Source organism: Mustelus asterias, unplaced genomic scaffold, assembly GCF_964213995.1.
Source record: "Mustelus asterias unplaced genomic scaffold, sMusAst1.hap1.1 HAP1_SCAFFOLD_270, whole genome shotgun sequence".
Classification (NCBI taxonomy): domain Eukaryota; kingdom Metazoa; phylum Chordata; class Chondrichthyes; order Carcharhiniformes; family Triakidae; genus Mustelus; species Mustelus asterias.
This window is the reverse complement of record NW_027590234.1, coordinates 64,779-84,855: the sequence shown is the minus strand read 5'-3', so window position 1 is coordinate 84,855 and position 20,077 is coordinate 64,779. Positions and strand designations below refer to the sequence as shown.

At 48.7% G+C, this 20,077-nt stretch overlaps 1 protein-coding gene across 1 annotated transcript in view; it reads left to right on the top strand.

Annotated features, from left to right (window-relative positions):
* LOC144486018 (prolyl 3-hydroxylase 1-like) overlaps positions 1–20,077 on the top strand; it is a gene marked incomplete at its 3' end in the record, with an annotated part of 94,278 nt that overhangs the window by 18,964 nt on the left and 55,237 nt on the right. Inside the window, exon 9 of the mRNA XM_078204127.1 lies at positions 15,465–15,592. Within this exon, the coding sequence (XP_078060253.1) occupies positions 15,465–15,592 (128 nt within the window). The remainder of the gene's footprint in view (positions 1–15,464; positions 15,593–20,077) is intronic.

Sequence of the window (20,077 nt, the reverse complement as noted above, 5' to 3'; positions counted from 1 at the left end):
CCTTGCCAATCAAGATCTATCTCTGTCTGAAATACATTCAATGACGTGGCCTCCACAACCTTCTATGGAAATGAGTTCCACAGATTCACCACCCTCTGGCTGTAGAAATTGCTCCTCATCTCGGTTCTAAAGGATCATCCCTTTATTCTGAGCCTGTGCCCTCGGAACCGAGTCATGCCTATTAATGGTAACACCTTCCCCACGTCCACTCTATCCAGGCCTTTCAGTATTCTGCAAGTTTCAATAAGAGTGCAGGGGGGCTCCACTCTGTATCGAACCCCGTGCTGTACCTGTCCTGGGAGTGTTTGATGGGGACAGTGAAGAGGGAGCTTTACTCTGTATCTAACCCTGTGCTGTACCTGTCCTGGGAGTGTTTGATGGGGACAGTGTAGAGGGAGCTTTACTCTGTATCTAACCCCGTGCTATACCTGTCCTGGGAGTGTTTGATGGGGACAGTGTAGAGGGAGCTTTACTCTGTATCTAACCCCATGCTGTACCTGTCCTGGGAGTGTTTGATGGGGACAGTGCAGCGGGAGCTTTACTCTGTATCTAACCCCGTGCTGTACCTGTCCTGGGAGTGTTTGATGGGGACAGTGTAGAGGGAGCTTTACTCTGTATCTAACCCCATGCTGTACCTGTCCTGGGAGCGTTTGATGGGGACAGTGTAGAGGGAGGTTTATTCCATATCCAACCTTGAGTCTCACCTACTAATGGAAACATCTTCCCCACGTCCATTCAATCTGGTTCTTTCCGTATTCTGTAAGTTTCAATGAGAATCCAGAGGGAACTTCATTCTATATCTAACTCCATCCTGTACAGCGAATCAAGTCTTAAAGGTACAGACAATGTGAGTGGAGAGAGGGTTAAGCACAGGTTAAAGAGATGTGTATTGTCTCCAGACAGGACAGCGAGTGAGATTTTGCAAGTCCAGGCAAGTTGTGGGGGTTACAGATAGTGTGACATGAACCCAAGATCCCGGTTGAGGCCGTCCTCATGTGTGCAGAACTTGGCTATCAGTTTCTGCTCAGCGACTCTGCGCTGTCGTGTGTCGTGAAGGCCACCTTGGAGAACGCTTACCCGAAGATCAGAGGCTGAATGCCCGTGACTGCTGAAGTGCTCCCCAACAGGAAGAGAACAGTCTTGCCTGGTGATTGTCGAGCGGTGTTCATTCATCCGTTGTCGTAGCGTCTGCATGGTTTCCCCAATGTGCCATGCCTTGGGACATCCTTTCCTGCAGCGTATCAGGTAGACAACGTTGGCCGAGTTGCAAGAGTAGATACCGTGTACCTGGTAGATGGTGTTCTCACGTGAGATGATGGCATCCGTGTCGATGATCCGGCACGTCTTGCAGAGGTTGCTGTGGCAGGGTTGTGTGGTGACGTGGTCACTGTTCTCCTGAAGGCTGGGTAGTTTGCTGCGGACAATGGTCTGTAGTAGTCCTTTACTCTCCGGAATCGGTTGCATTCTTGGACACATGCATCTCCATTAAGGACGGTCACCTCAGCACCTCACTGTACCGCAAGCCCACGGATAACCTCACGATGCTCCACTTCTCCAGCTTCCACCCACAACACGTTAAAGAAGCCATCCCCTACGGACAAGCCCTCCGAATACACAGGATCTGCTCGGATGAGGAGGATCGCAACAGACACCTCCAGACGCTGAAAGATGCCCTCATAAGAACAGGATATGGCGCTCGACTCATCGATCGACAGTTCCGACGTGCCACAGCGAAAAACCGCACCGACCTCCTCAGAAGACAAACACGGGCACGGTGGACAGAGCACCCTTCGTCGTCCAGTACTTCACTGGAGCGGAGAAGCTACGACATCTCCTCCAGAGCCTTCAACATGTCATTGATGAAGACGAACATCTCGCCAAGGCCACCCCCACACCCCCACTTCTTGCCTTCAAACAACCGCACAACCTCAAACAGACCATTGTCCGCAGCAAACTACCCAGCCTTCAGGAGAACAGTGACCAAGACACCACACAACCCTGCCACAGCAACCTCTGCAAGACGTGCCGGATCATCGACACGGATGCTATCATCTCACGTGAGAACACCATCCACCAGGTACACGGTATCTACTCTTGCAACTCGGCCAACGTTGTCTACCTGATACGCTGCAAGAAAGGATGTCCCGAGGCATGGTACATTGGGGAAACCACGCAGACGGATGAATGAACACCGCTCGACAATCACCAGGCAAGACTGTTCTCTTCCTGTTGGGGAGCACTTCAGCGGTCACGGGCATTCAGCCTCTGATCTTCAGGTAAGCGTTCTCCAAGGCGGCCTTCACGACACACGACACCGCAGGGTCGCTGAGCAGAAACTGATAGCCAAATTCCGCACACATGAGGACGGCCTCAACCGGGATCTTGGGTTCATGTCACACTGTCTGTAACCCCACAGCTTGCCTGGACTTGCAAAATCTCACTAACTGTCCTGGCTGGAGACATCTCTTTAACCTGTGCTTAACCCTCTCTCCACTCACATTGTCTGTACCTTTAAGACTTGATTAGCTGTATTAGCATTGATTAGCTTGATTAGCATTCCAATCATTGTTCTGTAAATTGAGTTTGTGTCTCTGTATGCCCTGTTTGTGAGCACATCTCCCACTCCATCTGACGAAGGAGCAGCGCTCCGAAAGCTAGTGGCATTTGCTACCAAATAAACCTGTTGGACTTTAACCTGGTGTCGTTAGACTTCTTACTGTGTTTACCTCAGTCCAACGCCGGCATCTCCACATTATGTTTTACTTGGACATTGTAGAAGGAGCATTACTCGGTATCTGAGCCTGTCCTGGAAGTGTTTTATGTGGAGAGTGTAGAGGGTGCTGGAATTTGTATCTAACCCAATGTTCTACCTGTCCTGGGGGTGTATAATGTGGGATCGTGTTGAGGGAGCTTTACTCTGTATCTAATTCTGTGCTGTACTTGTCCTGGGAATGTTTGAATGGGACAGTGTAGATCATAGGATTATAAGGCATCAGAGCAAAATTAGACCTTTTGGCCCATTGAGTCTGCTCCACCATTCAATCATGGCTGATAAGTTTCTCAACTCCATTCATAGAACATAGAACAGTACAGCACAGAACAGGCCCTTCGGCCCACGATGTTGTGCTGAGCTTTATCTGAAACCAAGATCAAGCTATCCCACTCCCTATCATCCTGGTGTGCTCCATGTGCCTATCCAATAACCACTTAAATGTTCCTAAAGTGTCTGACTCCACTATCACTGCAGGCAGTCCATTCCACACCCCAACCACTCTGCGTAAAGAACCTACCTCTGATATCCTTCCTATATCTCTCACCATGAACCCTATAGTTATGCCCCCTTGTAATAGCTCCATCCACCCGAGGAAATAGTCTTTGAACGTTCACTCTATCTATCCCCTTCATCATTTTATAGACCTCTATTAAGTCTTCCCTCAGCCTCCTCCGCTCCAGAGAGAACAGCCCTAGCTCCCTCAACCTTTCCTCATAAGACCTACCCTCCAAACCAGGCAGCATCCTGGTAAATCTCCTCTGCACTCTTTCCAGTGCTTCCACATCCTTCTTATAGTGAGGTGACCAGAACTGCACACAATATTCAAAATGTGGTCTCACCAAGGTCCTGTACAGTTGCAGCATAACCCCACGGCTCTTAAACTCCAACCCCCCGTTAGTAAAAGCTAACACACTATAGGACTTCTTCACAGCTCTATCCACTTGAGTGGCAACCTTTAGAGATCTGTGGATATGAACCCCAAGATCTCTCTGTTCCTCCACAGTCTTCAGAACCCTACCTTTGACCCTGTAATCCACATTTAAATTAGTCCTACCAAAATGAATCACCTCACATTTATCAGGGTTAAACACCATTTGCCATTTTTCAGCCCAGCTTTGCATCCTATCTATGTCTCTTTGCAGCCTACAACAGCCCTCCACCTCATCCACTACTCCACCAATCTTGGTGTCATCAGCAAATTTACTGATCCACCCTTCAGCCCCCTCCTCTAAGTCATTTATAAAAATCACAAAGAGCAGAGGACCAAGCACTGATCCCTGCGGCACTCCGCTAGCAACCTGCCTCCAATCCGAAAATTTTCCATCGACCACCACCCTCTGTCGTCGATCAGACAGCCAGTTACCTATCCAATCGGCCAACTTTCCCTCTATCCCACACCTCCTCACTTTCATCATAAGCCGACCATGGGGGACCTTATCAAATGCCTTACTAAAATCCATGTATATGACATCAACTGCCCTACCTTCATCAACACACTTAGTTACCTCCTCAAAAAATTCAATCAAATTTGTGAGGCACGACTTGCCCTTCACGAATCCGTGCTGACTATCCCGGATTAATCCGCATCTTTCTATATGGTCGTAAATCCCATCTCTAAGGACCTTTTCCATCAATTTACCAACCACTGAAGTAAGACTAACCGGTCTATAATTACCAGGGTCATTTCTACTCCCTTTCTTAAACAGAGGAACAACATTCGCCATTCTCCAGTCCTCTGGCACCTTCCCCGTGGACAGAGAGGACCCAAAGATCAAAGCCAAAGGCTCTGCAATCTCATCCCTTGCCTCCCAAAGAATCCTAGGATACATTTCATCAGGCCCAGGGGACTTATCGACCTTCAGTTTATTCAAAACTGCCAGGACATCCTCCCTCCGAACATCTATTTCCTCCAGCCTATTAGCCTGTAACACCTTCTCTTCCTCAAAAACATGGCCCCTCTCCTTGGTGAACACTGAAGAAAAGTATTCATTCATCACCTCGCCTATCTCTACTGACTCCATACACAAGTTCCCACTACTGTCCTTGACCGGCCCTAACCTCACCCTGGTCATTCTTTTATTCTTTTATTCCTCACATGTCTTTTTCCTGTAATCTTTCATCCCCTTGCCAATCAAGAACTGATCTATCTCTGTCTTAAATACATCCAATGATCTGGCCTCCACGTCTTTCTGTGGCAATGAATTCCATCGATTCACCACGTTCTGGCTGTAGGAATTCCTCCTCATCTCGGTTCTAAAGGGTCATCCCTTTATTCTGAGGCTGTGCCCTCGGATCCGAGTCTCGCCTCCTAATGGAAACACCTTCCCCACGTCCATTCAATCCGGTCCTCTCCGTATTCTGTAAGATCCAATGAGAGTCCGGAGGGCGCTTCACTCTGTGTCTAACTCCATGCTGTACTTGTCCTGGGAGTGTTTGATGGGGACAGTGTCGAGGGAGTTTTACTCTGTATCTAACCCCGTGCTGTACCTGTCCTGGGAGTGTTTGATGGGGACAGTGTTGAAGGAGATTTACTCTGTATGTAACCATGTGCTGTACTTGTCCTGGGAGTGTTTGATGAGAACATTTCAGCAAGGCCTTTGACAAGGTCCCTCATGGGAGGTTAGTTCGGAAGGTTCAGTCGCTAGGTATACATGGGGAGGTAGTAAATTGGATTAGACACTGGCTCAATGGAAGAAGCCAGAGAGTGGTTGTGGAGGATTGCTTCTCTGAGTGGAGGCCTGTGACTAGTGGTGTGCCGTAGGGATCGGTGTTGGGTCCATTGTTGTTTGTCATCTATATCAATGATCTGGATGATAATGTGGTAAATTGGATCAGCAAGTTTGCTGATGATACAAAGATTGGAGGTGTAGTGGACAGTGAGGAAGGTTTTCAAAGCTTGCAGAGGGATTTGGAAAAATGGGCTGAAAAATGGCAAATGGAATTTAACGCAGACAAGTGTGAGATATTGCACATTGGAAGGACAAACCAAAGTAGAACGTACAGGGTAAATGGTAGGACTCTGAAGAGTGCAGTTGAACAGAGGGATCTGGGAATACAGGTACAGAATTCCCTAAAAGTGACGTCACAGGTGGATAGGGTCGTAAAGAGTGCCTTTGGTACATTGGCCTTTATAAATCGGAGTATCGAGTATAAAAGTTGGAGTGTTATGGTAAGGTTATATAAGGCATTGGTGAGGCCGAATTTGGAGTATTGTGTACAGTTTTGGTCACCTAGTTACAGGAAGGATGTAAATAAGGTTGAAAGAGTGCAGAGAAGGTTCATAAGGATGTTGCCGGGACTTGAGAAGCTGAGTTACAGAGAGAGATTGAGTAAGTTGGGACTTTATTCCCTGGAGCGCAGAAGATTGAGGGGAGATTTGATAGAGGTGTATAAGATTTTGATGGGTATAGATAGAGTGAATGCAAGCAGGCTTTTTCCGCTGAGGCTAGGGGAGAAAAAAACCAGAGGGCATGGGTTAAGGGTGAAAGGAGAAAAGTTTAAAGGGAATATTAGGGGGGGCTTCTTCACGCAGAGAGTGGTGGGAGTGTGGAATGAGCTGCCGGATAAAGTGGTAAATGCCACCTTGCCATGATTGAATGGTGGAGCAGTCTCGATGGGCTGAATGCCCGAATTCTGCTCCTATACCTTATAATCCTATGATCTACACCACGGGTCTCCAAACTATGGCCCACGAGCCACACCCGGCCCGCAGCGGGCTAACATCTGGCCCGCAGCCAGTGGGGCGGGACGGGATTCCCGCTGCTGAAAACACTCCCGCGTCCGGAACCCCGCTGCTGACTCAGGATCCGGACGCGGGGACGGAAGCCACAGGCCGGACATTTGCTGCCGCGCAATAGGCCGGTAAAGAGGGCGGGGATTCCCATGGGTCCATCAGACACCGTGCGGAGCGGCAGCAAATGTCCGGCCTGTGGCTTCCGTCCCTGCGTCCGGATCCTGAGCCCGCGGCGGGGTTCCGGACGCGGGAGTGTTTTCAGCAGCGGGAATCCCGTCCCGCCCCACTGGCTGCGGGCCGGATGTTAGCCCGCTGCGGGCCGGATGTGGCTCGTGGGCCATAGTTTGGAGACCCGTGGTGTAGATCATAGGATTATAAGGTATAGGAGCAGAATTCGGGCATTCAGCCCATCGAGACTGCTCCACCATTCAATCATGGCAAAGACCAAAAACTTGGATGGGTTCATGGATGAGAGGGGTGTGGAGGGATATGGTCCAAGTGCAGGTCAGTGGGACTAGGCATAAAATGGTTCGGCACAGACAAGAAGGGCCAAAAGGCCTGTTTCTGAGCTGTAATTTTCTATGGTTCTACAGTTCTAACAGCGAGGAGGGTGCTTTACTCTGTATTTAATGCTAAACTGTACCTGTCCTGGGAGTGTTTGTTGGGGGCAGTGTAGAATGAGTTTTAGTCTGCATCTAATCTTGTGCTATTCCTGTCCAGGGTGTGTTTAATGAGGGATAGTTCAAAGGAAGCTATATTCTGTATCCAAACCCATGCTGTACCTGTCCTGGGAGTGTTTGATGGGGAAAGTGTCGAGGGTGCTTTATTCTCTGTCTAACCCCGTGCTGTACCTGTCCTGGGAGTGGTTGAGAGGGGACAGTCTAGAAGGAGCTTTACACTGTATTGAAACCAGTGCTGTGCCTAACCTGGGAGTGTTTGAATGGGATAGTGTTGAGAGTGATTGACTGATTATCTAACCCCGTGCTGTACCTGTACTGGGAGTGTTTGAATGGGACAGTGTAGAGGGAGTTTGAATGGGACAGTGTAGAGGGAGTTTGATGGGGATAGTGTAGAGGGAGTTTGATGGGGATAGTGTAGAGGGAGTTTGATGAGGACAGTGTAGAGGGAGTTTGAATGGGACAGTGTAGAGGGAGTGTTTGAATGGGACAGTGTAGAGGGAGTTTGAATGGGACAGTGTAGAGGGAGTTTGATGGGGATAGTGTAGAGGGAGTTTGATGAGGACAGTGTAGAGGGAGTTTGAATGGGACAGTGTAGAGGGAGTGTTTGAATGGGACAGTGTAGAGGGAGTTTGAATGGGACAGTGTAGAGGGAGTTTGAATGGGACAGTGTAGAGGGAGTTTGAATGGGACAGTGTAGAGGGAGTTTGAATGGGATAGTGTAGAGGGAGTTTGATGAGGATAGTGTAGAGGGAGTTTGAATGGGATAGTGTAGAGGGAGTTTGAATGGGACAGTGTAGAGGGAGTTTGAATGGGACAGTGTAGAGGGAGTTTGATGAGGACAGTGTAGAGGGAGTTTGAATGGGACAGTGTAGAGGGAGTTTGATGAGGACAGTGTAGAGGGAGTTTGAATGGGACAGTGTAGAGGGAGTGTTTGAATGGGACAGTGTAGAGGGAGTTTGAATGGGACAGTGTAGAGGGAGTTTGATGGGGATAGTGTAGAGGGAGTTTGATGGGGATAGTGTAGAGGGAGTTTGATGGGGATAGTGTAGAGGGAGTTTGATGGGGATAGTGTAGAGGGAGTTTGAATGGGATAGTGTAGAGGGAGTTTGAATGGGATAGTGTAGAGGGAGTTTGAATGGGACAGTGTAGAGGGAGTTTGAATGGGACAGTGTAGAGGGAGTTTGAATGGGATAGTGTAGAGGGAGTTTGATGAGGATAGTGTAGAGGGAGTTTGAATGGGATAGTGTAGAGGGAGTTTGAATGGGACAGTGTAGAGGGAGTTTGAATGGGACAGTGTAGAGGGAGTTTGATGAGGACAGTGTAGAGGGAGTTTGATGAGGACAGTGTAGAGGGAGTTTGATGGGGATAGTGTAGAGGGAGTTTGATGGGGACAGTGTAGAGGGAGTTTGAATGGGACAGTGTAGAGGGAGTTTGATGAGGACAGTGTAGAGGGAGTTTGACGAGGACAGTGTAGAGGGAGTTTGATGGGGATAGTGTAGAGGGAGTTTGATGAGGACAGTGTAGAGGGAGTTTGATGAGGACAGTGTAGAGGGAGTTTGATGGGGATAGTGTAGAGGGAGTTTGAATGGGACAGTGTAGAGGGAGTTTGATGGGGACAGTGTAGAGGGAGTTTGATGGGGATAGTGTAGAGGGAGTTTGAATGGGACAGTGTAGAGGGAGTTTGAATGGGACAGTGTAGAGGGAGTTTGAATGGGACAGTGTAGAGGGAGTTTGAATGGGACAGTGTAGAGGGAGTTTGATGGGGACAGTGTAGAGGGAGTTTGATGGGGATAGTGTAGAGGGAGTTTGAATGGGACAGTGTAGAGGGAGTTTGAATGGGACAGTGTAGAGGGAGTTTGAATGGGACAGTGTAGAGGGAGTTTGAATGGGACAGTGTAGAGGGAGTGTTTGAATGGGACAGTGTAGAGGGAGTTTGAATGGGACAGTGTAGAGGGAGTTTGAATGGGACAGTGTAGAGGGAGTTTGAATGGGACAGTGTAGAGGGAGTTTGATGGGGACAGTGTAGAGGGAGTTTGATGGGGACAGTGTAGAGGGAGTTTGATGAGGACAGTGTAGAGGGAGTTTGATGGGGACAGTGTAGAGGGAGTTTGATGGGGATAGTGTAGAGGGAGTTTGAATGGGACAGTGTAGAGGGAGTTTGAATGGGACAGTGTAGAGGGAGTTTGAATGGGACAGTGTAGAGGGAGTTTGAATGGGACAGTGTAGAGGGAGTGTTTGAATGGGACAGTGTAGAGGGAGTTTGAATGGGACAGTGTAGAGGGAGTTTGATGGGGATAGTGTAGAGGGAGTTTGAATGGGACAGTGTAGAGGGAGTTTGATGGGGATAGTGTAGAGGGAGTTTGAATGGGACAGTGTAGAGGGAGTTTGAATGGGACAGTGTAGAGGGAGTTTGATGGGGACAGTGTAGAGGGAGTTTGATGGGGATAGTGTAGAGGGAGTTTGATGGGGATAGTGTAGAGGGAGTTTGATGGGGATAGTGTAGAGGGAGTTTGCATGGGACAGTGTAGAGGGAGTTTGATGGGGATAGTGTAGAGGGAGTTTGAATGGGACAGTGTAGAGGGAGTGTTTGAATGGGACAGTGTAGAGGGAGTTTGATGGGGACAGTGTAGAGGGAGTTTGATGGGGATAGTGTAGAGGGAGTTTGATGGGGATAGTGTAGAGGGAGTTTGATGGGGATCGTGTAGAGGGAGTTTGAATGGGACAGTGTAGAGGGAGTTTGATGGGGATAGTGTAGAGGGAGTTTGAATGGGATAGTGTAGAGGGAGTTTGAATGGGACAGTGTAGAGGGAGTTTGAATGGGACAGTGTAGAGGGAGTGTTTGAATGGGACAGTGTAGAGGGAGTTTGATGGGGACAGTGTAGAGGGAGTTTGATGGGGATAGTGTAGAGGGAGTTTGATGGGGATAGTGTAGAGGGAGTTTGATGGGGATAGTGTAGAGGGAGTTTGAATGGGACAGTGTAGAGGGAGTTTGATGGGGATAGTGTAGAGGGAGTTTGAATGGGATAGTGTAGAGGGAGTTTGAATGGGACAGTGTAGAGGGAGTTTGATGGGGATAGTGTAGAGGGAGTTTGAATGGGACAGTGTAGAGGGAGTGTTTGATGGGGATAGTGTAGAGGGAGTGTTTGATGGGGACAGTGTAGAGGGAGTTTGAATGGGACAGTGTAGAGGGAGTGTTTGATGGGGATAGTGTAGAGGGAGTGTTTGATGGGGATAGTGTAGAGGGAGTGTTTGATGGGGATAGTGTAGAGGGAGTTTGAATGGGATAGTGTACATCAGGGGTCTCCAAACGTTTCAGTACGAGGGCCACATCGTATATTTTACACATTTTTGGGGGCCAAAGAAAAAAAATTAGTTTTATAAATGAACTGGCGATGATTAAGCCCGTGAGATCGAATGAAATTCACTATTGAAACAACAGGTTTCAGAACGCAAGACATATCCACATATTTTCCGCACAATACTTGTTGATGGATAATGCAATGCAGAAACATGGGCTTTGAGAATCCACCAACCTCACAAGCTTTTGTGATTTGTCCAACCAAACCTTTCTTCACCCCAGACATGTTCTTTCCTTCATCAATTGTCACGCATTGCAGTTTATTCCACTCCAGGTTATATTCTAACACAGCTTTTTGCAATTCTTTGAAGATGTCTTCTCCAGTTACTGTGCTGTGCATGCTATGCACTGATGCTAATTCTTGTGTCACATTAAATTCACTGTCGACGCCACGGATGAATACTAGGAGTTGTGATGTGTCACACACATCAGTCGATTCATCAAGTGCGAGAGAATACAACTGAAAATTTCTTGCTTTGTCTGCAATTTGATGAAATATATTGTTTCCTATATCCTCAATTCTACGAGCAACAGTATTTGGCGCAAGACTGATGATTTTGAACAGGTTTGCTTTTTCTGGGCATAACTCTTCCACTGCTTCCATTATACACTCTTTGATGAGATCTCCATCGGTGAATGGCTTTCCTCTTTTAGCCAACACATAAGCTAGTTTGTAGCTGGCCCTGGTTAAAGCTTCATTTTCAGTTATCTTCTGCGTAAAAAAAGCTTGTTGGGAAAGCAACCTGCGTTGCATTGATTCAAATTTTTCCAAACGCTGTGTTCCTGTGAATTGGGAATAACTTGGTTCATGTTTGGTCTCATAGTGCCGACGTACATTGTACTCCTTCAAAACTGCAACAGTTTTGTTGCATATGACACACGAGGCTTTATCACCTGCTTCTACAAAGTAGTACTTTACACCCCATTCTTCATTAAACAGGCGGCACTCACTGTCCACTTTTCTTTTCTTTTTTCCTTCCATAACTGATTGGTCTGAATTGCCGCCATCATTGTCATTGTTCTCGCTCAGTTCAGACAGATGGAGCTTACGGATTGGATAAAGCAGCTGTCACTCAGGCAATGCGGAGCGGCAATTGGATAACAGATGTCTCAATTGCTGATTCGTTTAATGAACTGTCAGTCACAGGACGACAGCTCTGATTGGACAATAGGCCGGTAAAGAGGGCGGGGATTCCCATGGGTCCATCAGACACCGCGCGGAGCGGCAGCAAATGTCCGGCCTGTGGCTTCCGTCCTCGCGTCTGGATCCTGAGTCAGCAGCGGGGTTCCGGACGCGGGAGTGTTTTCAGCAGCGGGAATCCCGTCCCGCCCCACTGGCTGCGGGCCAGATGTTAGCCCGCTGCGGGCCGGGTGTGGCTCGTGGGCCATAGTTTGGAGACCCGTGGTGTAGATCATAGGATTATAAGGTATAGGAGCAGAATTCGGGCATTCAGCCCATCGAGACTGCTCCACCATTCAATCATGGCAAAGACTTTTCTCAACTCCATTCTCCTGCCTTTTCCCTGTAACCTTTGATCCCACTACGAATCAAGAACCTGTCTACCTCTGTCTTAAATACACTCAGTGCCTCGACTCCACAGCGCTCTGTGACAATGAATTCCATAGATTCACCACCTGCTTGTAGAAATTCTTCCTCAGCTCATTTCTAAAGAGTCATCCCTTTATTCTGAGGCTGTGCCCTCGGATCCGAGTCTACTAATGGAAACACCTTCCTCACGTCCAGTCTATCCAGGCCTTTCAGTATTCTGTAAGTTTCAATAAGAGTGCAGATCTAACCCCATGCTGTATCTCTACTGAGAGTGTTTGATGGGGACAATGTAGAGAGAGCTTTACTCTGTATCTAACCCCGTGCTGTACCTGTCCTGGGAGTGTTTGATGAGGACAGTGTAGAGGGAGCTTTACTCTGTATCTAACCCCGTGCTGTACCTGTCCTGGGAGTGTTTGATGAGGACAGTGTAGAGGGAGCTTTACTCTGTATCTAACCCCGTGCTGTACCTGTCCTGGGAGTGTTTGATGGGGACAATGTAGAGAGAGCTTAACTCTATATCTAACCCCGCGCTGTACTGTCCTGTGAGTTTTTGATGAGGACAATATAGAGGGAGATTTACTCTTTATCTGACCCCTTGCTATATCTGTCCTGGGAGTGTTTAATGAGGACAGTGTAGAGGGAGCTTTCTCTGTATCTAACCCCGTGCTGTACCTGTCCGGGAGTGTTTGGTGGGGACAGTGTAGAGGGAGCTTTACTCTGTATCTAACCCCGTGCTGTACCTGTCCTGGGAGTGTTTGATGGGGACAGTGTAGAGGGAGCTTTACTCTGTATCTAACCCCATGCTGTACCTGTCCTGAGAGTGTTTAGTGAGGACAGTGTAGAGGGTGCTTTATTCTGTATCTAACGCTTTGTTCTGTAACTCTCCCCAATGCCCTACCATTAACCGAGTAAGTTCTGCCCTGACTTTATCGATCATAGAAACATATAAGATTATGAAGGGAATAGATAAGATAGAAGCAGGGAAGTTGTTTCCACTGGCAGGTGAAACTAAAATTTTTAAACAGTACAGACGTTAAGGGTTATGGTGAGCGGGCGGGTAAGTGGAGCTGAGTCCACGAAAAGATCAGCCATGATCCTATTGAATGGCGGAGCAGGCTCGAGGGGCCAGATAGCCTACTCCTGCTCCTAGTTCTTATGTTGTTAAACATAGAAACATTGAAAAACTACAGCACAATACAGGCCCTTCAGCCCACAAAGTTGTGCCGAACATGTCCCCACTTTCGCAATTTGTTAACTAACCCTGTGATGTAACTCCTGGGAGTGTTTGATGCGTCAGTGTAAGGGAAGCTTTTTTCTGTATCTAACTCTGTGCTGTACCTGTCCTGGCAGTAATTGATGAGGACAGTATAGAGGGAGGTTTACTCTGTATCTAACCCCATGCTGTACCTCTCTTGGGAGTGTTTGAACGGGGACACTGTGGAGGGATCTTTGCTCTGTATCTAACCCCATGCTTTACCTGCCCTGGCTGTGTTTGATGAGGACAGTGTAGAGGGAGCTTGACTAGTATCTAACCCCATGCTTTATCTGTACTTGTGTGTTTGATGGGTCAGTGTAGTGGGAGCTTTTTTCTGTATCTAACTCCGTGCTGCACCTGCCCTGGAAGTGTTTAATGAGGACAGTGTGGCTGGAGCTTTACTCTGTATCTATCTCTGTGTTGTATCTGTCCTGGGATTTGCAGCTGTATAAGGTGCTGGTGAGGCCACACCTGGAGTACTGTGTACAGTTTTGGTCTCCTTACTTGAGAAAGGATATACTGGCACTGGAGGGGGTGCAGAGGAGATTCACTAGGTTGACTCCGGAGTTGAGAGGGTTGGCCTATGAGGAGAGACTGAGTAGACTGGAGCTATACTCATTGGAATTCAGAAGAATGAGGGGAAATCTTTTGGAAACATAAAAGATTATGAAGGCAATAGATAAGATAGAAGCAGGGAAGTTGTTTCCACTGGCGGGTGAAACTAGAACTAGGGGGCATAGCCTCAAAATAAGGGGAAGCAGATTGAGGACTGAGTTGAGGAGGAACTTCTTCACACAAAGGGTTGTGAATCTGTGGAATTCCCTGCCCAGTGAAGCAGTTGAGGCTACCTCATTGAATGTTTTTATGGCAAGGATAGATACATTTTTAAATGGTAAAGGAATTAAGGGTTATGGTGAGCAGGCGGGTAAGTGGAGCTGAGTCCTCAAAAAGATCAGCCATGATCTTATTGACTGGTGGAGCAGGTTCAAGGGGCCGGATAAGAACCCTAGTTCTTATGTTGTTATCTAACCCTGTGATGTAACTCTCCTGGGAGTGTTTGATGCGTCAGTGTAAAGGAAGCTTTTTTCTGTATCTAACTCCATGCTGTACCTGTCCTGGCAGTATTTGATGGGGACAGTGTAGAGGGGGCTTTTCTCTGTATCTAACCCCGTGCTGTATCTGTCCTGGGAGTGTTTGATGGGGACAATGTAGAGGGAGCTTTACTCTGTATCTAACCCCGTGCTGTCCCTGTCCTGGGAGTGTTTGATGGGGACAGTGTAGAGGGGGCTTTTCTCTGTATCTAACCCCGTGCTGTCCCTGTCCTGGGAGTGTTTGATGGGGGCAGTGTAGAGGGAGCTTTACTCTGTATCTAACCCCGTGCTGTACCTGTCCTGGGAGTGTTTGATGGGGACAGTGTAGAGGGGGCTTTTCTCTGTATCTAACCCCGTGCTGTCCCTGTCCTGGGAGTGTTTGATGGGGACAGTGTGGAGGGAGCTTTACTCTGTATCTAACCCCGTGCTGTACCTGTCCTGGGAGTGTTTGATGGGGGCAGTGTAGAGGGAGCTTTACTCTGTATCTAACCCCGTGCTGTCCCTGTCCTGGGAGTGTTCGATGGGGGCAGTGTAGAGGGAGCTTTACTCTGTATCTAACCCCGTGCTGTACCTGTCCTGGGAGTGTTCGATGGGGACAGTGTAGAGGGAGCTTTACTCTGTATCTAACCCCGTGCTGTCCCTGTCCTGGGAGTGTTCGATGGGGGCAGTGTAGAGGGGGCTTTTCTCTGTATCTAACCCCGTGCTGTCCCTGTCCTGGGAGTGTTTGATGGGGGCAGTGTACAAGGAGCTTTACTCTGTACCTAAACCTATGCTGTACCTGTCCTGGGAGTGTTTGATGGGGTAAGAAGTCTAACAACACCAGGTTAAAGTCCAACAGGTTTATTTGGTAGCAAACGCCACTCGCTTTTGGAGCGCTGCTCCTTTGTCAGTTGAGTGGGAGGTTGAATGACCTATTCCTGTGTCATAGGCTCGAGCGGGCTGAATGGTCCCTCCTGTTCCTGTGTAACAGAATTGAGGGAGGGATTCCTTCTGTTTCTGTCTAACTCTCCTTCCTCTCTGTGCAGCCTCCTCCCTGCCCTTTGCAAATCTGAAAGTGCTGATGGATTGGAACCAGTTGAGTGGGTCCCAGCGAGTGGTTTTCGATGGAGTCCTGGCACCCGAGGAGTGCATGGCTCTCCGTAACCTTGGCAACGTGAGTTATTGGGCAAGGGGCTGAGTGTGAGACTGAGGGGATGCAGAAAGAGGGAGCTGATCTCACCTCCTGCACCTCACCCTCGATCTTTCCTCTGTCCTGCATTGTAACGTTCAACCCTTCCCCTGGCCCCTGTCCTGCCTCATGTCCCTTGGCCTTCTCCTTACCCCTTCCCTGCCTTGTGACCCTCAACCTTCCCCCAAACTGTCCTGCCTTGTGACCTTCGACCTTCCCGACCCATGTCCTGCTGCGTGACCCTCGACCTTCCCCTAACTCTTGTCCTGTCAACTGACCCTCGACGATTCCCCTGACCCTTCTATTGCATCGTGACCCTCGACCTTCCTCCTGATCCCTGTTCCACACTGGCTCTTCCCCTGACTCCTGTCCAGAACCATGACTCACAACCTTTCCCCTTTCCCGGTCATACACTGTGTGACCCTTGACCCTTCCCTGACTCCTGTCACACACTGTGACCCTTGGGTCTTGAACTGGCCTCTGCTGTGATCCTGAACCCTTCCACTGACCCCTGTCACACAATGTGACCCTCGACCCTTAGAGTCATAGAGGTTTAAGAACAAAGAACAATACAGCACAGGAACAGGCCCTTCGGCCCTCCAAGCCCGCGCCGCTCCCTGGTCCAAACTAGACCATTCTTTTGTATCCCTCCATTCCCACTCTGTTCATATGGCTGTCGAGATAAGTCTTAAACGTTCCCAGTGTGTCCGCCTCCACCACCCTGCCTGGCAGCGCATTCCAGGCCCCCACCACCCTCTGTGTAAAATATGTCCGTCTGATATCTGTGTTAAACCCCCCCCCCCTTCACCTTGAACTTATGACCCCTCGTGAACGTCACCACCGACCTGGGGAAAAGCTTCCCACCGTTCACCCTATCTATGCCTTTCATAATTTTATACACCTCTATTAAGTCTCCCCTCATCCTCCGTCTTTCCAGGGAGAACAACCCCAGCTTACCCAATCTCTCCTCATAACTAAGCCCCTCCATACCAGGCAACATCCTGGTAAACCTCCTCTGCACTCTCTCCAAAGCCTCCACGTCCTTCTGGTAGTGTGGCGACCCGAACTGGGCGCAGTATTCCAAATGCGGACGAACCAACATTCTATACATCTGCAACATCAGACCCCAACTTTTATACTCTATGCCCCGTCCTATAAAGGGAAGCATGCCATATGCCTTCTTCACCACCTTCTCCACCTGTGACGTCACCTTCAAGGATCTGTGGACTTGCACACCCAGGTCCCTCTGCGTATCTACACCTTTATGGTTCTGCCATTTATCGTATAGCTCCTCCCTACATTATTTCTACCAAAATGCATCACTTCGCATTGATCAGGATTGAACTCCATCTGCCATTTCTTTGCCCAAATTTCCAGCCTATCTATATCCTTCTGTAGCTTCTGACAATGCTCCTCACTATCTGCAAGTCCTGCCAATTTTGTGTCGTCTGCAAACTTACTGATCACCCCAGTTACACCTTCTTCCAGATCATTTATATAAATCACAAACAGCAGAGGTCCCAATACAGAGCCCTGCGGAACACCACTAGTCACAGGCCTCCAGCCAGAAAAAGACCCTTCCACTACCACCCTCTGTCTTCTGTGACCAAGCCAGTTCTCCACCCATCTAGCCACCTCCCCCTTTATCCCATGAGATCCAACCTTTTTCACCAGCCTACCATGAGGGACTTTGTCAAACGCTTTACTAAAGTCCATATAGACGACATCCACGGCCCTTCCCTCGTCAACTATTCTGGTCACTTCTTCAAAAAACTCCACCAGGTTAGTGAGGCATGACCTCCCTCTCACAGAACCATGTTGACTATCGTTAATGAGTTTATTCCTTTCTAAATGCGCATACATCCTATCTCTAAGAATCTTCTCCAACAACTTCCCCACCACGGATGTCAAGCTCACCGGCCTACAATTACCCGGGTTATCCTTCCTACCCTTCTTAAATAACGGGACCAGATTAGCTATCCTCCAATCCTCTGGGACCTCACCTGCGTCCAGTGACGAGACAAAGATTTGCGTCAGAGGCCCAGCGATTTCACCTCTCGTCTCCCTGAGCAGCCTTGGATAGATTCCATCAGGCCCTGGGGATTTGTCAGTCTTTATATTCTCTAACAAAACTAACACTTCCTCCTTTGTCATGGAGATTTTCTCCAACGGTTCAACACTCCCCTCCGAGACACTCCCAGTCAACACATCCCTCTCCTTTGTGAATACCGACGCAAAATATTCATTTAGGATTCTTTGGGCTCCAAGCATAATTCCCCACTTTTGTCCCTGAGAGGTCCGATTTTTTCCCTGACAACCCTTTTGTTCCTAACGTATGAATAAAATGCCTTGGGATTCTCCTTAATCCTGTCTGCCAAGAACATTTTGTGACCCCTTTTTGCTCTTCTAATTCCCCGTTTGAGTTCTTTCCTACTTTCTTTGTACTCCTCCAGAGCTCCCTCCGTTTTTAGCTGCCTGGACCTAACATACGGAGGGCCGAAGGGCCTGTTCCTGTGCTGTATTGTTCTTTATACTTTCTTTTTGACCAGTCCCTCAATTTCCCTGGTTATCCACGGTTCTCGAATCCTACCCTTCCTATCCTTTTTTACAGGCACATGCCTGTCCTGTAGCCCTAACAACTGTTCCTTAAAAGACTCCCACATGCCAGATGTGGATTTACCCTCAAACAGCCTCTCCCAATCAACAGCTGCCAATTTCTGCCTAATCCCACTTAAGTTAGCGTTCCCCCAATCCAACACCTTACCCTTGGGACACCACTCATCCTTTTCCATCACTATCCTAAAGCTAACAGAATTGTGGTCACTATTTGCCACATGTTCCCCTACCGAAACTTTGAAGACCTGAGCGGGCTCATTCCCCAGTACCAGGTCCAGTGTAGCCCCCTCTCTAGTCGGGCTGTCTACATATTGTTCCAAAGAACCCTCCTGTACGCATTTTACAAATTCCTCCCCATTCAGAGTCCCAGCTCTCAGCGATTTCCAGTCCATACCAGGGAAATTGAAGTCTCCCACTACAACAACCCTATTTTTCCTGCACCTATCCAGTATCTCCTGACATATCCGTTCTTCCACTTCCCTTGGGCTGTTGGGGCGCCTGTAGTATACCCCCAACATAGTGACTGCGCCCTTCCTGTTTCTAAGCTCCACCCAGAGTGACTCGTTACATGACCCCTCTGAATTGTCCTCCCTCTGCACCGCTGTAATATGCTCTCCAACTAATACTGCTACTCCCCCACCTCTTTTGGCCCCTCCTCTGTCTCGCCTAAAACACTTGTACCCTGGAATATTCAGCTGCCAGTCCTGTCCCTCTTTCAACCAAGTCTCTGTCACCGCAACCACATCCAAATTCCTCGTGCGCATTAAGGCCCCACGTTCGTCTGTCTTACCTGCTACGCTCCTTGCATTGAAGTATAAGCACTCCAGACCTCCAGGCCCAGTGAGGTCATCCTCCCCCAGAGTGCTCTTCTTCTTTGCCAGCCTTGTCCCAGCCCCAAGCTCGCCCCAGCCTCTACACTTGTAGACCTAATATTTTGATCCCCACCCCCCTGCCATACTAGTTTAAAACCCCCCGAACTGCACTAGCAAAACTCCCAGCCAGGATATTCGTGCCCTTCCAACTTAGTTGTGACCTGTCCTTCTTGTACAGGTGCCATCCTCTCCTGAAAACTTCCCATTGATCTATGAAAATGAAGCCCTCCCTCCTGGACCAGTCCTTTAGCCAAGCATTCAATTGTACTAACTCCCTATTCTTCGCCTCACTGGCACGAGCCATTGGGAGCAGCCCAGAGATGGCCACCCTAAAGGCCCTACTTTTTAGTCTATTTCCCAACTCCCTGAATTGCTCTCGTAGAATCCCCCTGCTCTTCCTATCTACGTCATTTGCACCAATGTGTACAATGACATCCGTTTCTTTATCTTCCCCTTTTAATATGCCTCCTATCCGCTCGGAGACATCCGTGACCCCAGCACCAGGTAGGCAGACTACCATCCTGGAGTCCCGTTCGCACCCACAGAATCGCCTGTCCGTGCCTCGAACCAACGCGTCCCCCACCACTATTGCTCTCCTAACCCCCCTCTTTCCTTTCCGGGCCACAGAGCCTGACTCTGTGCCAGTGACCTGGTCACTGTGTCTTACCACTGGAGAGTCATCCTCCTCCACACTATCCAAAACAATATACCTGCTTTGGAATGGGACAACCACAGGTGACCCCACCACTAATTGCTCACTCCCCTCCCCTCTCACACCTGTCACCGAGCCCTTCCTATTTTGAGAGACAGCCACTGGAGTACTCCCTGGTACTTTACCCTTCTGCCCTTTACTCCTCCTAACTGTGACCCACGTGTCTTCCTCCCGATGCCCTGGTGTAACTAGTTCCCTATAACTCATGTCAATTATTCTCTCATTCTCCCTGACTAGACCAAGGTCAGCAATCTGCAGCTCCAGTTCCAT